We start from the raw sequence: 16,905 nt of genomic DNA, 5'->3' as shown, positions 1-16,905 counted from the left end.
CCTCTGGAGGTCCCTTCCAAACCCAAACCATTCTGTGGCATCTTTGCAGATCCTGGAGTTGGTCAGCAGTTATTTTCTAACTGAAAACTGTGGAGCAGATCCCCATGTGCTGCTCTCAGGCTGGTGGGTGTTACATATGTTCAGGAGATGATACCAGGTCCTAAGAAACTTTGGACTGAGAAAGGTCATTTTTTGTGGCTCTGTTTAGTGTGTTCTCACAAGTCCTCATTTAACTGGAACCTGGCTTTCTTCTAAGCCTTGAATGCTGTTGGAAATCTGATGTCTTAATTCTACTCCCTGGAAGGAGGCTGGAGCCAGGTGGGGCTTGGTCTCTTCTCCTTAGTACCAGGTGATGGAAGGAGAGGAAATGGCCTGGAATTGTGCCAGGGGAGGCTTAGGTTGGAGATGAGGACAAAAAACCTCTGTGCTGCAGGAGTGGTCAGGGACTGGCAGAGGCTGCCCTTGGGAGGTGGTGGAGTCCCCATCCCCAGAGATGCTGAAGAGCCCTGTGGCCGTGGCACTGTGGTTTGGTGGTGTGGGGTTGATGGTTGGACTTGATCCTGGAGGTTATTCACAGCCCAAAGAGTTCTGTCATTTCATGATTTACTTTTGTTCCCAGAAACCAGGAATTTGCTGGTAGCGAAGCTGGGTGGCTGGCAGCTTGGGTCCAGGAAACTCCAGAGCTCTGGGTGTAGTGTTCCTGAAGTCTCTTGGTCATCATGATGGTTTTGGCTTGAGCTGCTCTCTAAGCCCTAGTATCTCAGGGTGGGGAGGGGCTTTTTACCAGGGCTTGTAGTGATGGGGTGAGGAGCAATGGCTTTGAGCTGGGAGAGGGGAGACTGAGACTGGATGTGGGCATTCAGGAACAGGAGCTTGAAAAGCAGCTACTTGGTGAGGAACAGGACATCATCTTCTTACCCAGCAATGACAAGGATCACTTGCCTGAGCTTAAGTTGAAGCCTAACTGAATCTGGCAGTTCTCCTGACCTTTGGTGATCTATTTCAAGGTGAATTAATGTGCTTGCAGCCTTCTATCATCTGAGCCAGGTTCCCCTTGATGTCCTTGAACCCCCTCCTATCTTCTGTGCACGTGAGAAAAGGCTGGGTGAGGTTCTCCTGCCCTCTGCTCTGCCCTAGGGAGGCCACAGCTGGAGTATTGGATCCAAATCTGGGCTTCAAAGGTCGAGAGAGACAGGGAACTAATGGGAGAGAATCCAGGAGAGGCTACAGAGCTGCTGAGGGGCCTGGAGCAGCTCTGTGAGCAGCAAAGGCTGAGAGCCCTGGGGCTGAGAGCCTGCAGCAGAGCAGCCCCAGAGGGGAGCTGAGCAATGCTCAGCAAGAGCTAAAGGAGCTGTGGGGGGCAAGAGAATGGCCCCAGACTCTTTCTAGTGGTGCCCAGGGACAGGACAAGCAGCAGCAACAACAAATGGAACCCAGGAGGTTCCATCTGAACAGAAGGAGGAACTTCTTTGCTGTGAGGGTGCTGGAGGCCTGGAGCAGGCTGCCCAGAGAGGTTGTGGAGTCTCCTGGTGTGGAGAGCTTCCAACCCCCCCTGGCCATTGTGCTCCTGGGCAAGCTGCTGTAGGTGCCCTGCTCTAACAGGAGGGTTGGAGTAGATGATCCCCAGAGGTCCCTTCCAGCCTTCACCATGCTGGGATTCTGGGATTCTCTGGAACTGACTTGAAATGAAGGGCACAATGTGCCAGTGGTAATCCAGACCCTGACACCTGTCAGCCTCTGGGAGGGACTCTCACATTATTTTCAGTAAGTAATTCTCCTGGCTGTTCTGGAATTCGCTCTCTTGAGCCTGCCCCATCCCTGGAGCTGTTCAAGGCCAGGCTGGATGAGGCCTTGAGCAGGGTGGGCTGGTGGAAGGTGTCCCTGCCCATGGCAGGGGGTTGGAACTAGGCAATCTTTAAGGTCCCTTCCAACTTCAACCATTCTGTGAACTTTTAACTGGGGGGGGCACAGAACAAACCCAAACTTGATTTGCTTGTGGGTTTATCTTTTGATGATTGTTTGTGTGATGATGCCAGGGTGTTCAAGGGGAGATTGGACGTGGCACTTGGTGCCATGGTCTAGTCGTGGGGTCTGTTGGGACAGGTTGGACTTGATGATCCTTGGGGTCTCTTCCAACCTTAGTTAGACTGTGAGACTGTGAGACTGTGGCTGGGGAGTGCAGACTTTGTGCAAATCAAAAGGGTGAGGGGGGACATGCAGGGGGTTGTGCACACCCATATCAAGTGTCCACATTGTCACAGCAAGGCAATGAGAGTGCCATTAAGGAAAGCCAAATCACAGAATGCTAGAGGTTGGAAGGCACCTCCAGAGCTCATCCAGTCCCAGCCCCCTGCCAGAGCAGCAGCACCCAGGGCAGGCTGCACAGGAAGGCATCCAGGTGGGGGTTGGAAAGGCTCCAGAGCAGGAGGCTCCACAACCTCTCTGGGCAGCCTGCTCCAGGGCTCTGCCACCCTCACTGCAAAGAAGTTTCTCCTCATGCTGAGCTGAAGCCTTCTCAGCTCAAGTTTGTCTCCACTGTTCCTTGGCCTGTTGCTGTGCACCTCTGTGGCAGTGTGGAGGTTTAATCCTCCCACCACACAGACCACAGCACCTGGACTGGGTCGGGGAAGCCACTGAGGGAGGCTGCATTTGACCAGCAGAGTGAACTGCAGTGAGTATGTGCAAACCACACAGGATTCACAGCAGGTACCAAAACGTACAGGAAAGAAGGTGACACAAACTCCCTCTGGAGGAGAATCTCCCCCTGGGCTCCCCGCAAGCCCCTTTTCCCCCTTCCTCCCCTTTCCCCAAAAAGGATTAGTGAGAGAAATGGAAAATAAGGGAAACTTCCTTAGCTCAAAGCAGTTGTTGAGAAAAAAAGTTAGCTTTCTTATCTGAGGAGCTCCAGGGCAGTTGCAAGCAGGCTGCCAGGAACAAGAGCAGAGAGATGAACCCACTGAGCTCAGACTGAGTTCCTAAAAGCCACACTTCTGCTGACCTGCCAATGGAATTGGCTAGGAATGAGCTTGGTTGTCCTTTCTGCACCTAACCCTTCAGCCAGAGTGCTCTGTAGCTCTCTTTTCTTAAAGGCACAGCCTGCAACTGTCACAACCACCCAAAGGAGCTTGGCCCCCTCCCCTTGCCCCCCACCCCTCAGCTATTGCTAGACATTGATCAGATCCCTCTCAGCCTTCTCCTCTCCAGACTAAACAGCCTGAGGGCTCTCAGTCTCTCTTCACAGGGGAGATGCTCAAGTCCCCTAAGCATCCTCCTGGCTCTCCCTTGGCCTCTCTCCAGCAGGTCTCTGTCTCTCTGGAACTGGGGAGCCCAGAGCTGGACACAGGATTGCAGCTGTGGTCTCAGCAGGGCAGAGCAGAGGGGGAGCAGAACCTCCCCAGCCCTGCTGGCCACACTTTTCTTGCTGCCCCCCAGGATCCCCTTGGCTCTCTTGGCCCCCAGGGCACATTGCTGTCCCATGCAGAACTTGCTGCCCCCCAGCACTCCAAGGTCTTCCTCCATGGAGCTGCTCTCCAGCAGGGCAGCCCCCAGCCTATCCTGGGGCCTGCTGTTATTCCTCCCCAGATGCAGGACCCTGCACTTGGCCTTATGGAGCTCCATGAGGTTTGCCTGCCCCCAGCTCTCAGCCTGTGCAGCTCTGCTTGGATGGCAGCACAGCCTGGCAGGTGGCAGCCTCCCCCACTCCCCCACCTGCTTTTGTAGCAGCAGGAACTTGCTGAGGGATGTTACAGGAGGTATTTGGAGCAGTCCCTGTGTCCTTCCTGAAATCACAGAGCATCATTTTGGTTGGAAGAGACCTTTAAGATCATGGATTCCAGCCCTTGACCCATCTCTGCCAGGTCACCACTGAGCCATGTCTCTCAGCACTACATCTGCACATCCCTGAAACCTCTGCAGGGACAAGGACCACACCACTGTCCTGGGCAGCCTGCCCCAGGGCTTGGCAACCCTTTTGGGGAAGCAATTGCTCCTGGGGTCCAACCTAAAGCTCTTGTTTTCCTTTTGTTCTGTTGCTTGCTAGCCACTTACAAACATCTCTCTTCATGCTGGGTAAGAAACCTGAATACCAGATAAAGCCTTGCAGAGGGTTGCAAATAGCTTTGGAGGGAGAGGAGTTGAGGAACAGGAGTTGGAGGTGCTGCCTGTCATACAGTACTGACCTTCCACCTCCTCATCTCTGAAACACCTTGGGATGGTGTTGGAACAGCCTTCACAGAATCCCAGAGTGCCAGGTGGGAAGGGCCCCCGAGGTCCAAGCTCTCTAGGCAGCGGTAGAGCAGAGATGAGCTGGCCCAGCTCCCTGCCAAGGTGAGGCTTAAAACCCTCCAGTGTAGGGAAATCCACCCCTTCCCTTGGGAGGTGGTTCCAATGTCTGACTGTTCTCATGGGGAAACATTTTCTGCTGGAGTGCAGTGAGAGCCTCCCCAGGAGTGACCTTCTTGTGCAGCTTCAGCCCTCGTGAGTGTTTTGAGCCAGCGAGGAGGAAAACCACCCAAGGGTGGGACACTGCTGAGCGGGGCATGCATGAGGCTGGTCACACATGCAGTGTCTGCTGGGAGTCCCTCATGCTGGAGCGAGGGGGGGTGTGGGGAGCATCAAAGCTGAGATGATGAGCCCAAAATAACCTTGACATCTGGAGATGTTGTGATGCCTCATCTGCGCAGCCCCCACCGAGTGTCTGCCTCTGCAGCTGGATGCACAGGCTGCTTGATTTGGGCTTTTTTGTTTTGTTTTAGTCAGCTGGGTAATTAGGACAAGCTTCACTGAGGAAAGCTCACAATGCTGGGCATAATATTTGGGTGGATGAGCTGATTGATTGATCCTGGGTGCTGCTAAAGAATGGGGTTGAGAGTCGATGAGCCTGATCTTAGGAGCTGTGATGTGGGAGTCAGGGAAGAGCAAATGGAGACCAGTATTAAGAAAGGTCTTTTCTTCCTGGGGTGGTATTTGTTTGGCTCAAAGAGCTGCTGAGGGGCCTGGAGCAGCTCTGTGAGGAGCAAAGGCTGAGAGCCCTGGGGCTGAGAGCCTGCAGAAGAGCAGCCCCAGAGGGGAGCTGAGCAATGCTCAGCAAGAGCTGAAGGGCGGGCGGCAGGAGGAAGGGGACAGACTCTTTAGGTGCTGCCCAGGGACAGGACAAGGGGCAAGGGGCACAAACTGGAACCCAGCAGGTTCCATCTGAAGGTGAGGAGGAAATTCTTTGGTGTGAAGGTGCTGGAGCCCTCCTTGTCCTTGTGGAGTCTCCTTGTCTGGAGAGCTTCCAACCCCCCCTGGGCACTGTGCTCCTGGGCAAGCTGCTGTGGGTGCCCTGCTTTGGACCGAATGATCTCCAGAGGCCCCTTCCACCCCCTCACCATGCTGGGATTCTGTGTGACCTGTGATTCAAGGGTTTGTGAGCCTTAGCAATCCATCTTCTGCTGTGCTGTCACTGGAAGTTAAGATGGGAGGAGTTGGCTTGTGTGTGCATATTGAAACTTGAGCTGCCTACCACAAGGTCTGGCCTTTAATGTACACCTTCTAGCCTTCTGTGGGATAGGGCAAGAGGAAATGACCTCAGGTTGCACCAGGGGAACCTCAGTTTGGACACGAAGAACAATTTCCTCCCCAAAAGGGTTGTCAAGCCATGGAGCAGGCTGCTCAGGGCAGTGGTGGAGTCCTCATCCCTGGAGGGGTGTAAAAGCTGTGCAGATGTGGTGCTGGGGAGCATGGTTTTGTGATGGACTTGGCCCTGTTGGGTTAACTGTTTGGCTTGACCTGAAAAGTCTCTTCCAACCACAATGATTCTGTGAAGCTGAGAGGGAGTTTGGGCAGCAAGTGGCAGCTGCTGGGGTAAGACAGCTGTGCATGTTTGCAGTGAGCAACCACACCAAGACCATGTCCTCTGGCCACCCCAGTAGGAGGCCTTCTGCTTTTCTGAGGTTGTTGTACACTGTGCTACCCAAGCCTTCATCCACCAAGGGTGATGGTGCAGCCTGGAGAAGAGCAGGCTCAGGGGAGGCCTCATTGCTCCCTACCTGAAGGGAGGTTGTAGCCAGGTGGGGGTTGGCCTCTTCTCCCAGGCAGCCAGCACCAGAACAAGAGGACACAGTCCTCAGAGATCATCCAGTCCAACCTATCACCCAGCACCATCTGATCAACTCAACCATGGCACCAAGGGCCTTAGCCAGGCTCTTCCTAAACACCTCCGGGGATGGGGACTCCACCACCTCCCTGGGCAGCACATCCCAAGGGCCAATCTCTCAGGCTGGGAAGAACTTTCTCCTCAACTCCAACCTGAACCTCCCCTGGCACAGCTTGAGACTGTGTCCTCTTGTTCTGGTGCTGGCTGCCTGCCTGGGAGAAGAGACCAACCCCCACCTGGCTACAACCTCCCTTCAGGGAGTTGGAGAGAGCAAGAAGGTCTCCCCTGAGCCTCCTCTTCTCCAGGCTAAGCAACCCCAGCTCCCTCAGCCTCTCCTCCCAGGGCTGTGCTCCAGACCCCTCCCCAGCTTTGTTGCCCTTCTCTGGACACCTTCCAGCAGCTCAACCTCTTTCCTAATCTGAGGGGCACAGAACTGGACACAGGACTCAAGGTGTGGCCTGAGCAGTGCTGAGCACAGGGCACAATGACTTCTAGACTAGGTCTTGAGCAACCTGGGATAGTGGAAGGTGTCTCTGCCCATGGCAGGGGGGTTGGAACTGGATGATCTTTCAGGTCCCTTCCAACCCGAACCGTTTTGCAATCCACCATGCCCTGGTAGCTGTCCTGTTCAGACTTGGCATCTCTTGTGTTCTCGCTACTCTGAAGGGTAAAAACCCTCCAAGAAGGGTTTTATATGAGCAAAGTTGTGAGGGCTCTGTGGTTTGTATCTATTCATATATAGCATTAGGATTTATTAGCTTTGTTTGGTTTTTTTAACCTGTGCTTGTCCTCTCTGCATCCCTGCGGGGAGACTGCAGAGGGTTCCGAGGGATCGATGGCTGGCAAGCCCAAAGAGGAGCGTTCGGGTCTAAAAGGGCTGGAGCATAGCTGGCAGGCTGGAGTTTGGATCTTCAAACCAGCTCCCATTTCCCAAGGCATCTGTGTGGCAAGGAGAAATCTGCAGGTTTCTCCCCCCTCCCCCTTCCCCCTCTGAGCAAAGAGCCGCCTGGAACCCAGCACGTGTGTGGCAGTGTGCGAGCGGGGCTCTGCCCGCCCAGCCCGCGCCCGGATTAGTTATGCCTCTAAGGCTGCCTTTAATTCGCTGTCCTGTAAGAACTCCAGTGTGGATGTTAAATATTAGAGCAGCTGTGGCCAAAAATAGACTGTTTCAACTCAAACCCCTCCCTCCCTCTCCTCTCCACGTTGAACTTGATTTTCTTCTGACGCGATCACAAGGCTGGCTGCTGCGGCAGGGGCTTAATGCTATTTGCGTCGGGGTTTGACATAGCAACATCTCTCGGGGGGATTTGGAAACAATGCAGCTGCTCAGGAGAGAGGAGGAGAAGGGGGGGTGGGGGGTGGAAAGGGGGAGAAGAAAAAGGAGGAGAAATAATTTCCTTTGCCATTAAAGGTGGGGGGGAAGGGAGGCAGCAAGTTCACAGTGGATTCATGATTCTGCATGAATGGATGGTGGGATCATGGGAGTCGCGGCTTTGCCTTGAATGGGAAGGAGCATCATGGGAATCAGGCTGCTTCTGATCTTTTTTGTGAATGGTTCTTGTGCCTTGCACTTGTTTTTATGAATGGCTCAGGGGGCTGGGGGGAAAGCAAGGGGGCAAAGTGCCGCTAAATCCTCCTTGGGCTCTCTAGAGGTGCCCTGAGGAGCGCGGCGCTCGCCTCCCGCCCCGCTGTAACGGAGACTCTTCGATGTTGAGCCGCCCTTGGGCTCCTTTGAAGTCTGAGGGGACTCAGCACCGGTTTGGATTGATGGTAATTAAGCTGTGAATCTGTGAATTTAGCATCCTGGAAGCTGAATTTGCTTCTTGCACGAAGTATTTTTACATGCTGGCTTCCTCCATCAGGCTGTAGCTGGCTGCGTGTAGTTTTGCTGTCGAGGATGGAGATGACAGCGCATCAGGAGGGTTTTGGCATGGTTACACTCCAAGTTCTGCACCTCTCCTTCCCCCACGTGTTCCCTTCTAGGGGTTTTTTATGTTACAAATGCTAAATATTCAAAATAGTTTTCTGGCACCAGGAGTGAAGAGGTGGGGAGGGGAAAGAGGGCAACAGAAGCAGCCCTGCAGCACGGGGGGGGGTTGGGAGGGGACCTCTGGGGATCATCCAATCCAACCTTCCTCATAAAGCAGGGCACCCACAGCAGCTTGCCCAGGAGCACAATGGCCAGGCAGATTTGGAATCTCTCCCCACAAGGAGACTCTACAACCTCTCTGGGCAGCCTGCTCCAGGCCTCCAGCACCCTCACAACAAAGAGGTTTCTCCTCCTGTTCAGGTGGAACCTCCTGGGATCCAGTTTGTGTCCATCACCCCTTGTCCTGTCTCTGGGCACCACTGACAAGAGCCTGGCCCCAGCCTCTCGCTCCCCTCAGGTCCTTCAGCTCTTGCTGAGCATTGCTCAGCTCCCCTCTGGGGCTGCTCTTCTGCAGGCTAAACAAAATGTTTTGAGTCACTTGAGAGTGTGTTCTCACCAGAAGCAGCTTTAATATCACAACCTTCTTGTGCAGGCTAAGGTAAAAATTCAAGGATTCCTCTTACAGAGGTGGAAATTTTCAGGTGTAACATTAGCTACTTAATGTTTTGTAAATACCCGATGTATTCTTAGCCTCTGACTGATAATCCAACTCTTTTCATTGAACCATAGAACCTATGATTCCATGACTGAATCACAGAACCACTGAACTGTCAGGGTAGGAAGGGAGCTCAAGGCTCAGCCAGTCCCAACCCCCTGCCATGGGCAGGGACACCTCACACCACAGCAGCTTGCTCACAGCCACCTCCAGCCTGGCTGCAAACACCTCCAGGCAGGAGGCTGCCACCACCTCCCTGGGCAGCCTGTGCCAGGCTCTCACCACCCTCATGGGCAACAACTTCTTCCTCACAGCCAATCTCAATCTCCCCATGTCTAGTGCTGCTCCATCCCCCCCAGTCCTATCCCTCCCTGACACCCTCCAAAGTCCATCCCCAGCTTTCTTGGAGCCCCCTGCAGATCCTGGAAGGCCACAATGAGGTCTCCTGGGAGCCTTCTCCTCTCCAGCCTGCACAACCCCAACTCTCTCAGGCTGTCTCCAGAGCAGAGCAGCTCCAGCCCTCTGCTCCTCCTCGTGGCCCTGCTCTGGACACCTTCTAGCCCCTCCAGAGCCCTCCTGGCACAGAGGCTCCAGAGCTGGCCCCAGAGCTGCAGCTGTGGTCTCAGCAGAGTGGAGCAGAGGGGCAGAATCCCCTTCCTCACATCCAATCTCAATCTCCCCACTTCCAGTTCTGCTCCATCCCCCCCAGTCCTATCCCTCCCTGACACCCTCAAAAGTCCCTCCCCAGCTTTCTGGTGTGCTCTGTCTTGAATGTCTGAACGGTGATCCAACCCTTTGACCCCACTAACAAGCTTGTGTTTTGCCTTTGCTTTCTAGGGGAGAAGTACAAAGTGGAAACCAAAGTGATCGTGGCAGACTTCGGGGAGCGAGAGGCCATCTACAGCCGGATCGGCGCCGGCCTGGAGGGCCTGGAGATCGGGGTGTTAGGTTGGTGGCTGATCTTTCTAGACCCTTCCTGGGCATGAGAGGAGTGCTGTGAGGAACTTTTGCCCAGCTTGAAGGCTATCAAAAGCAGTTGCCAGAGGTGGACGCTTGCCTGGCTGCGGCCACGTAGCTGCACGCTCAGCGTGGGGGTGGCTAGCTCAGCGTGAGGTGTGTTGTGGTGGTGGTGGCCCAGGCAGGGTTGAGCTTGTGTGTGTCTGCATCCTAGCAGCTGTGCTGCTTGTTGACTGCTCTCAATGCGTGGTCCTGTGATGGCTAAAGGCTCTCTAGTTTAGGACCTAACGCTGTCTCAGAACCTTGAGCAGATGCTTAGACCCAGCTTAGAGCCCTGTGGGAGGACCATCGCCTTTTAATTACAGAGCTGTGGAAATGTGATCCTTGCAACATGGCATTGAGGAACCGGCTCCTGCCTGGCGAGGCTCGAGTGTGCTCTGGTGGTGTTGGGAAGCTGGGGTGGGAGCAGGAGCAGTGGGATGTGCTTGAGGCTGTGATGCCACAGGGGTGTATGGAGGTGGTGTGGAGCAGGGTGTGAGGTGATCTGTCTGGTTTCTCCGTTGAAGGCAGCGCTGAGGTGATTTCAAAAGGCCTTTACCTGAAACCTTTGAACCCTGACTCTTCCTTGCACAGTGGGATAAAGGCAGTTGCTTATCAGTTTTCTGCTGCTTTCATAGAATGGGGTGGGTTGAAAGGGACCTTAAAGACCATCCAGTTCCAACTCCCTTGCCGTGGGCTGGGACACCTCCCACCAGCCCAGGTTGCTCAAGGCCTCATCCAGCCTGGCCTTGAACACCTCCAGGGAAGGGACATCCAGGACATTCCACACTCTCACCACCCTCACCTGTGATGGCTAAACATAAGGCATGAAATTACAGAGCTGCTCAGACATCTACTTTATGTGATGAACTAGGTAAGAGTGATAAAGTATTTCTCCCTACAAAGCTCACCTTGCTCACCTGAAGTACAGTAATTGGAGCCAGAACTCGGGTTTGTTATCCACATGCTGACATGGATATTGCTAATAGGTAAATCTTGTATGATGTCTGCACATTAATGCCTGAGGAAACAGTGTCTCTAAAGCCTCAGCTAAAGAAATAACATAAAAAGGATAAAGCTCAAACTGTTCTCTAATAAATGTCACAGTTTTGGGTCTGTACAACTCCCATCCCTTCCAGTACTGAAGTGCTCTGAAAATTCAACTCAGTGGGAAGTCACCCCAAGTGCCAAGAAGGTGTTTGGGGTAAAACAGTGGTGGTGACCAAAGATGCTTCCTTATGTTTTGAAGGGAACAAATTCCCTAGATGTTGAAGCTGTTAAAAAATCAACACTGGCTGTAACCTGTCCTGTTAAAATCAGCTCAGGGAATGTGAGACTTGCAAGCTGCCTGCCATGGGGAGATCACTGCGGGATGGCAGACCAGGGAGGTTCTTCTCCCCCTCTACCCTGCCCTGGTGAGACCTCACCTGGAATATTGCATTCAGTTCTGGGCTCCCCAGTTCAGGAGGGACAGGGATCTGCTGGAGAGAATCCAAAGGAGGTGGGGAGGAGAGGCTGAGAGCCCTGGGGCTGTGCAGACTGCAGAGGAGAAGGCTGAGAGGGGATTTAATGAATGTTTATAAATATCTGAGGGCTGGGGGTCAGGAGGGAGGGGACAGGGACAGGCTCTTCTCAGCTGCACCTGGGATAGGACAAGGGACAATGGATATAAACTGCAGCACAGGAGGTTCCAGCTCAGCATGAGGAGGAACTTCTTCCCTGTGAGAGTCCCAGAGCCCTGGAGCAGGCTGCCCAGAGAGGTTGTGGAGTCTCCTTCTCTGGAGCCTTCCCAGCCCTGTCTGGATGTGTTCCTGTGTGCCCTGTGCTGGATTCTCTGCTCCTGCTCTGGCAGGGGGAGGTTGGACCTGAAGATCTCCAGAGATCTCTTCCAACCCCTCACATCCTGTGAGCTTCTTCCTGTGTGAGGGCTGTATCCAAACTGACCTGGGTACTGTTATTTCCCAGCTTGTGAGAGGGTGATGGTGAGCAAAGTCACGACAGCCTGCCTGCGCTCCAAGTGGAGCTCAGAGCAGCAAACGTGTCTCCAGCTTTTGCCTAAGCTGATTCCAGGGAAGCAGGCACGTTCCTCTGACAGAGCCCAGCTCTTGCTTTTTATTTACATGGGCACCCTGACTAAAACCAGGGTAAAAATAGCAACCAAATGCTCTGGAGTTGTTTATGTGCTAGCTGAGCCCCCTCCTTGCAGCCAGTGCAGGTTTGCAGAAGTCTCTCTCCTGACTAATCACTCAGAGCTGTAGGAAACCTCGTGCTCAAGAGCTGCCTGGGCTATTCTCTTTCCCCCAGTTCTAGCTCTGCTCATAGAAACCACTTGCCAATGGATGTTGCAACACAGAGGAGCTGCTTGAGGCCCCATCCCTGGAGATAGTCAAGGTGAGGCTCAATGAGGCCCTGTGCAGCCTGCTCTAGTTGGGGAGGTCCCTGCTGACTGCAAGGAGGTTGGGCTGGGTGAGCTTTGGAGGTCCCTTCCAACCCAAACCATTCTATGCTTGCTCCAGAGAGGCTGTGTGGTTCTTTGTTGTTTTTTTAAGGCACTAAAGAAGGAAATGAATTGCCTTAAACTGTGAATGATTTTTCTTGTTAGTTCATTTGTTGCAATCCAGAATGCTGCTTTTGCTGATCTGCCTTTTTCCTGTCTGCCTGAGGGGAAAACCTGGGTTCAGAATCAGGGAATCATAGAATGGTTTGGTCTGGAAGGGACCTTAAAGGTCACCTAGGTTCAACTCTCCTGTCAAGGGCAGGGACACCTTCCACTAGATCAAGTTGCTCAAGGCCCTCTCCAACCTAAGAGCAGCCATAAGGGATGAGGTCTCAGGTTCCATTAAATGTTCTTCTTTGATGTCTCATCTGGGAACGGAAGGAATGAGAATCAAAGACTGTTAGGGGTTGGAGGGGACCTTGAATGCTCATCTGGTCCACCCCACCCCTGCCAGAGCAAGATCAGCCAGGAACACAGTCCAGGCAGGTTCTGAATGTCCTCAGAGGAGGAGATGCCACAAGATCTCTGGGCAGCCTGTCCAGTGCTCTGTCACCCTCACCCAGTGAAAAAGCTTTTTCCTTTTGAGAAGTGTTAGCATCACCATGATGAGGCCTCAGGTTTCACTGAATGCTCCTTGGGCTCTCAGCTGGAGCAGGCATGAGAAGTGCTGGCAGCCCAGCCAGTGACGGGTGCCTGTTGTTGGGTGGGGTTTAACCTTAGGAGACACAGAAGTCTCCATGTGTACTGCTGCAGATTGGAGCTTCTGATGCTATAATTGCAGAGAGTCTGGCTGAAGTACTTACAGATTGAAATCCTTGTAAACTTCTTATTTGGAAGCTGCTTCTCACCCACGTAGGAAGGCTAAAAGAGTTTGCATAATGTTTTGCTGTGTGTTCAAAACAGCGTCTGTCAGTGACTTCCAGCATGTGCTAGCTACAGCAATATGTTAAACAAGCAGAGGTGGGAACTCTCCCTCTTGCTTTGCTTGGGTTCTCCAAAGCACTGGGAATTCTCCCAAGGAGGCTGAGTGGGACAGCCTCTTCCCCTTGTTGTTAGCCAGACTCTTCTTTCTCTTGGTGCAGCGGTGCCTGAAGGTTGGCCTTGGTGATCCCAGAGGCCTTCTCCAGTCCTGTGCAAACTGCAAGTGCCTTTTGTTGGTTTGCTTTTCCTGTCCACACTGCTGCAAAATATCCTAGGGTCAGAGCTTCAGTCAGGGTTGGAAGGGAGCACGAGGACAATCATCTGGTAGGTACATAGAATACACCAGGTTGGGAGAGACCTTCAAGATCATCGTGTCCAACCCATCAACCCATCCAACACCACCTAAACAACTAACCCATGGCATCAAGCACCCCATCAAGTGATGAGATCAAGGTGAATGATTGATGAAAGTGGAAGGGTAACAGTAGCTGAGCCCCAGCCTGGAGGAAGGGCTGGGAGTGTTTCTGATTGTCCCTTTGAATAGCAGCAATGTTCTGCATTGGGAAAAGAATAACCAAAGTTGATCCCAAACCACAGCTCCTAGCCAGGAGCCTTTCCAGAGAGGCAGACTAAGGAGAAAAAGTTTATTTTAGGATGAAAAGAGAGGAAATCTGGCTCGCTCTGGCACTCATTAAATATAGCAAATGTCTGCTGGGGCTTTGCCAGCTGCCCATTCCCCTCCACTCCTCCTTTTCTTAAAGGTTATCTAAAAGTGAAACAAACCAAGCAAGCTGCAAGCTCCCAGCCTGACTGCTGCACTGCTTCCCTGAACACACACAGCCGCTTCCAGGGAATCTCTTGCAAGAAGTCACTGCACTGGGGCCAGAATTCTCTCCTGCCTCTTTCCTCCACCTCTACTGCTACCGAAACAGGTTCAGGCTGGGTGCTAGAAAAGCTTTTAAGCAGAGGGGCTGTTCCACTGGGTCTGTGTGAAGGCACCAAGCATCCTCTGCTGGGTTTTTTTTTTTGGGGGGGGGGGTTCTTTTGTACCTTGGGGGAGACAGACTCCTGCCCTGGAGGTGTGTGCAGCGAGGCTGAGCTGCACTTTGGGGATCCTCTGGGGTGTAAGGCACTATATCAATGTAAAGTGTTGCCACAGCAACCGCATGTCACACGATTCACTTGCGTAAGATGAGCACAGACACTTAGGGAGCGGAGATCCCAGTTGCTTGCCTTTTATTTGTGGGTCTGGGGGGGGGGTTGCCTCCATACCACGAGGCTTTATTAAGTTTGAGGCCGTTTGCAGATGGGATGGGAAGTTTTCCCTTACTTGTGGTGGGATTGGAGGATGGAGAAGAAAACCTGCTGTACCAAACACGAGGTTTAAGCGAGTAATTCGTTCTCTCACTTGATTTTCCCCGCCGACAGCAGGGAAGGATTTTTGCCGCGGTGGGGTTGGTGGCAGGGAGCGCAGGTGGAGCTCCCCGTGCCCGGTCCTCCTAGCAGCGGCTCCGTGCTGCGGGGAGCCAGCCTCGAAGGGCAGCCTCCCGCACCGAGCCGCCAAGCACCGGGCTCCTGCTGCCATCTACCGACCGACCGGCGGCCCGGGCTGCTCCTCTCCCCTCGGCGGGGCAGACCCCTCCGAGCCGCTCCGCTCCTCTCCCCTCCCCTCGATGGGACAGACCCCTCCGAGCCGCTCCCCTCCCCTCCCCTCCCCTCGGCGGGACAGACCCCTCCGAGCCGCTCCGCTCCCCTCCCTTCGGCGGGACAGACCCCTCCGAGCCGCTCCGCTCCTCTCCCCTCCCCTCGATGGGACAGACCCCTCCGAGCCGCTCCTCTCCCCTCCCCTCGATGGGACAGACCCCTCTGAGCCGCTCCGCTCCTCTCCCCTCGATGGGACAGACCCCTCCAAGCCGCTCTGCTCCCCTCCCCTCGGCGGGACAGACCCCTCCGAGCCGCTCTGCTCCCCTCCCCTCGGCGGGACAGACCCCTCCGAGCCGCTCCTCTCCTCTCCCCTCGGCGGACAGACCCCTCCGAGCCGCTCCTCTCCTCTCCCCTCGGCGGACAGACCCCTCCGAGCCGCTCCGCTCCTCTCCCCTCGATGGGACAGACCCCTCCGAGCCGCTCCTCTCCCCTCCCCTCGATGGGACAGACCCCTCCGAGCCGCTCTGCTCCCCTCCCCTCGGCGGGACAGACCCCTCCGAGCCGCTCCTCTCCTCTCCCCTCGGCGGACAGACCCCTCCGAGCCGCTCCGCTCCCCTCCCCTCGATGGGACAGACCCCTCCGAGCCGCTCCGCTCCCCTCCCCTCGATGGGACAGACCCCTCCGAGCCGCTCCGCTCCCCTCCCCTCGATGGGACAGACCCCTCCGAGCCGCTCCGCTCCCCTCCCCTCGATGGGACAGACCCCTCCGAGCTGCTCCGCTCCTCTCCCCTCGGCGGACCCCTCCGAGCCCCTCCTCTCCTCTCCCCTCGGCGGACCGACCCCTCCGAGCCACTCCGCTCCCCTCCCCTCGATGGGACAGACCCCTCCGAGCCGCTCTGCTCCTCTCCCCTCGATGGGACAGACCCCTCCGAGCCGCTCTGCTCCCCTCCCCTCGGCGGGACAGACCCCTCCGTATCGCTCCTCTCCCCTCCCCTCCATGGGACAGACCCCTCCGAGCCGCTCTGCTCCTCTCCCCTCGATGGGACAGACCCCTCCGAGCCGCTCCGCTCCCCTCCCCTCGACGGGACAGACCCCTCCGAGCCGCTCTGCTCCTCTCCCCTCGATGGGACAGACCCCTCTGAGCCGCTCCGCTCCTCTCCCCTCGATGGGACAGACCCCTCCGAGCCGCTCTGCTCCTCTCCCCTCGATGGGACAGACCCCTCCGAGCCGCTCTGCTCCTCTCCCCTCGACGGGACAGACCCCTCCGAGCCGCTCTGCTCCTCTCCCCTCGATGGGACAGACCCCTCCGAGCCGCTCCTCTCCCCTCCCCTCGATGGGACAGACCCCTCCGAGCCGCTCTGCTCCTCTCCCCTCGATGGGACAGACCCCTCCGAGCCGCTCCGCTCCCCTCCCCTCGATGGGACAGACCCCTCCGAGCCGCTCCTCTCCCCTCGGCGGACCCCTCCGCACTACTCTGCTCGCCTTGCTGGGTCCCTCTGCGCCTTCGGGCGGGCCGAGCCGGGCTCGCAGCCCCCCTCCACTTCCCTCAGGCTTGTTGCTTTCCTCCGTCGGTGCTGAGCCGGGTCGTGGTGCTTGTCCCGAAGCCACTGGTGACTTGCAGCCCTTCGTGCACCCAGGGAAGGGAGTGACTGGGCTGGGGAAGTGTGGGGGTGGCTTAACAGAAGGTTATTTGTTTGGGGGGTTTGGGTTATTTGCTGGTTTGGTTTTTTGTTTGTTAGGGATTTTTTGTTTGTTTGTTTGTTTATTTTGGTTGGGGTTTTTTGTTGCTTTGGTTTGGGGGGGGTGTTTTTTGTGTGCCTTGTTGCACTGTATTGATCAAAATGCAAACAAAGTGTTAATTGCACTTCGTGTCCTCCTGCCAGGCACCGAGAGCTGCCCTTTGGTTTTACACCTGATTTCTGCAGGGTTGCAGGGCATGCTGCTGCAGCAGTGCTGCCCCTGTGCTGGCAAGGGGGCTACTGGCAGCTCTGGAAGAGGCTGAGGGGGAGACCTTACTGCTCTCTACAGCACCCTGAGAGGAGGTTGCAGTGAGGTGGGGTTGGCTTCTTCTCCCTAGCAGCAGGTGATAGTATGACAGGAAATAGCCTGAAATTGTGCCAGGGGAGG

General features: G+C 55.2%; 1 protein-coding gene across 1 annotated transcript in view; it reads left to right on the top strand.

The window, feature by feature from the left end:
• HSD17B12 (hydroxysteroid 17-beta dehydrogenase 12) overlaps window positions 1-16,905 on the top strand; it is a 109,626-nt gene that overhangs the window by 58,823 nt on the left and 33,898 nt on the right. The window contains 1 exon segment of the mRNA XM_054161416.1: window positions 9,559-9,669. Within this exon segment, the coding sequence (XP_054017391.1) occupies window positions 9,559-9,669 (111 nt within the window).

The sequence above is a fragment of the Dryobates pubescens genome, chromosome 5 (assembly GCF_014839835.1).
Source record: "Dryobates pubescens isolate bDryPub1 chromosome 5, bDryPub1.pri, whole genome shotgun sequence".
NCBI lineage: Eukaryota > Metazoa > Chordata > Aves > Piciformes > Picidae > Dryobates > Dryobates pubescens.
The sequence above is the reverse complement of the archived record's forward strand: the minus strand, read 5'-3'. Positions and strand labels throughout refer to the sequence as shown.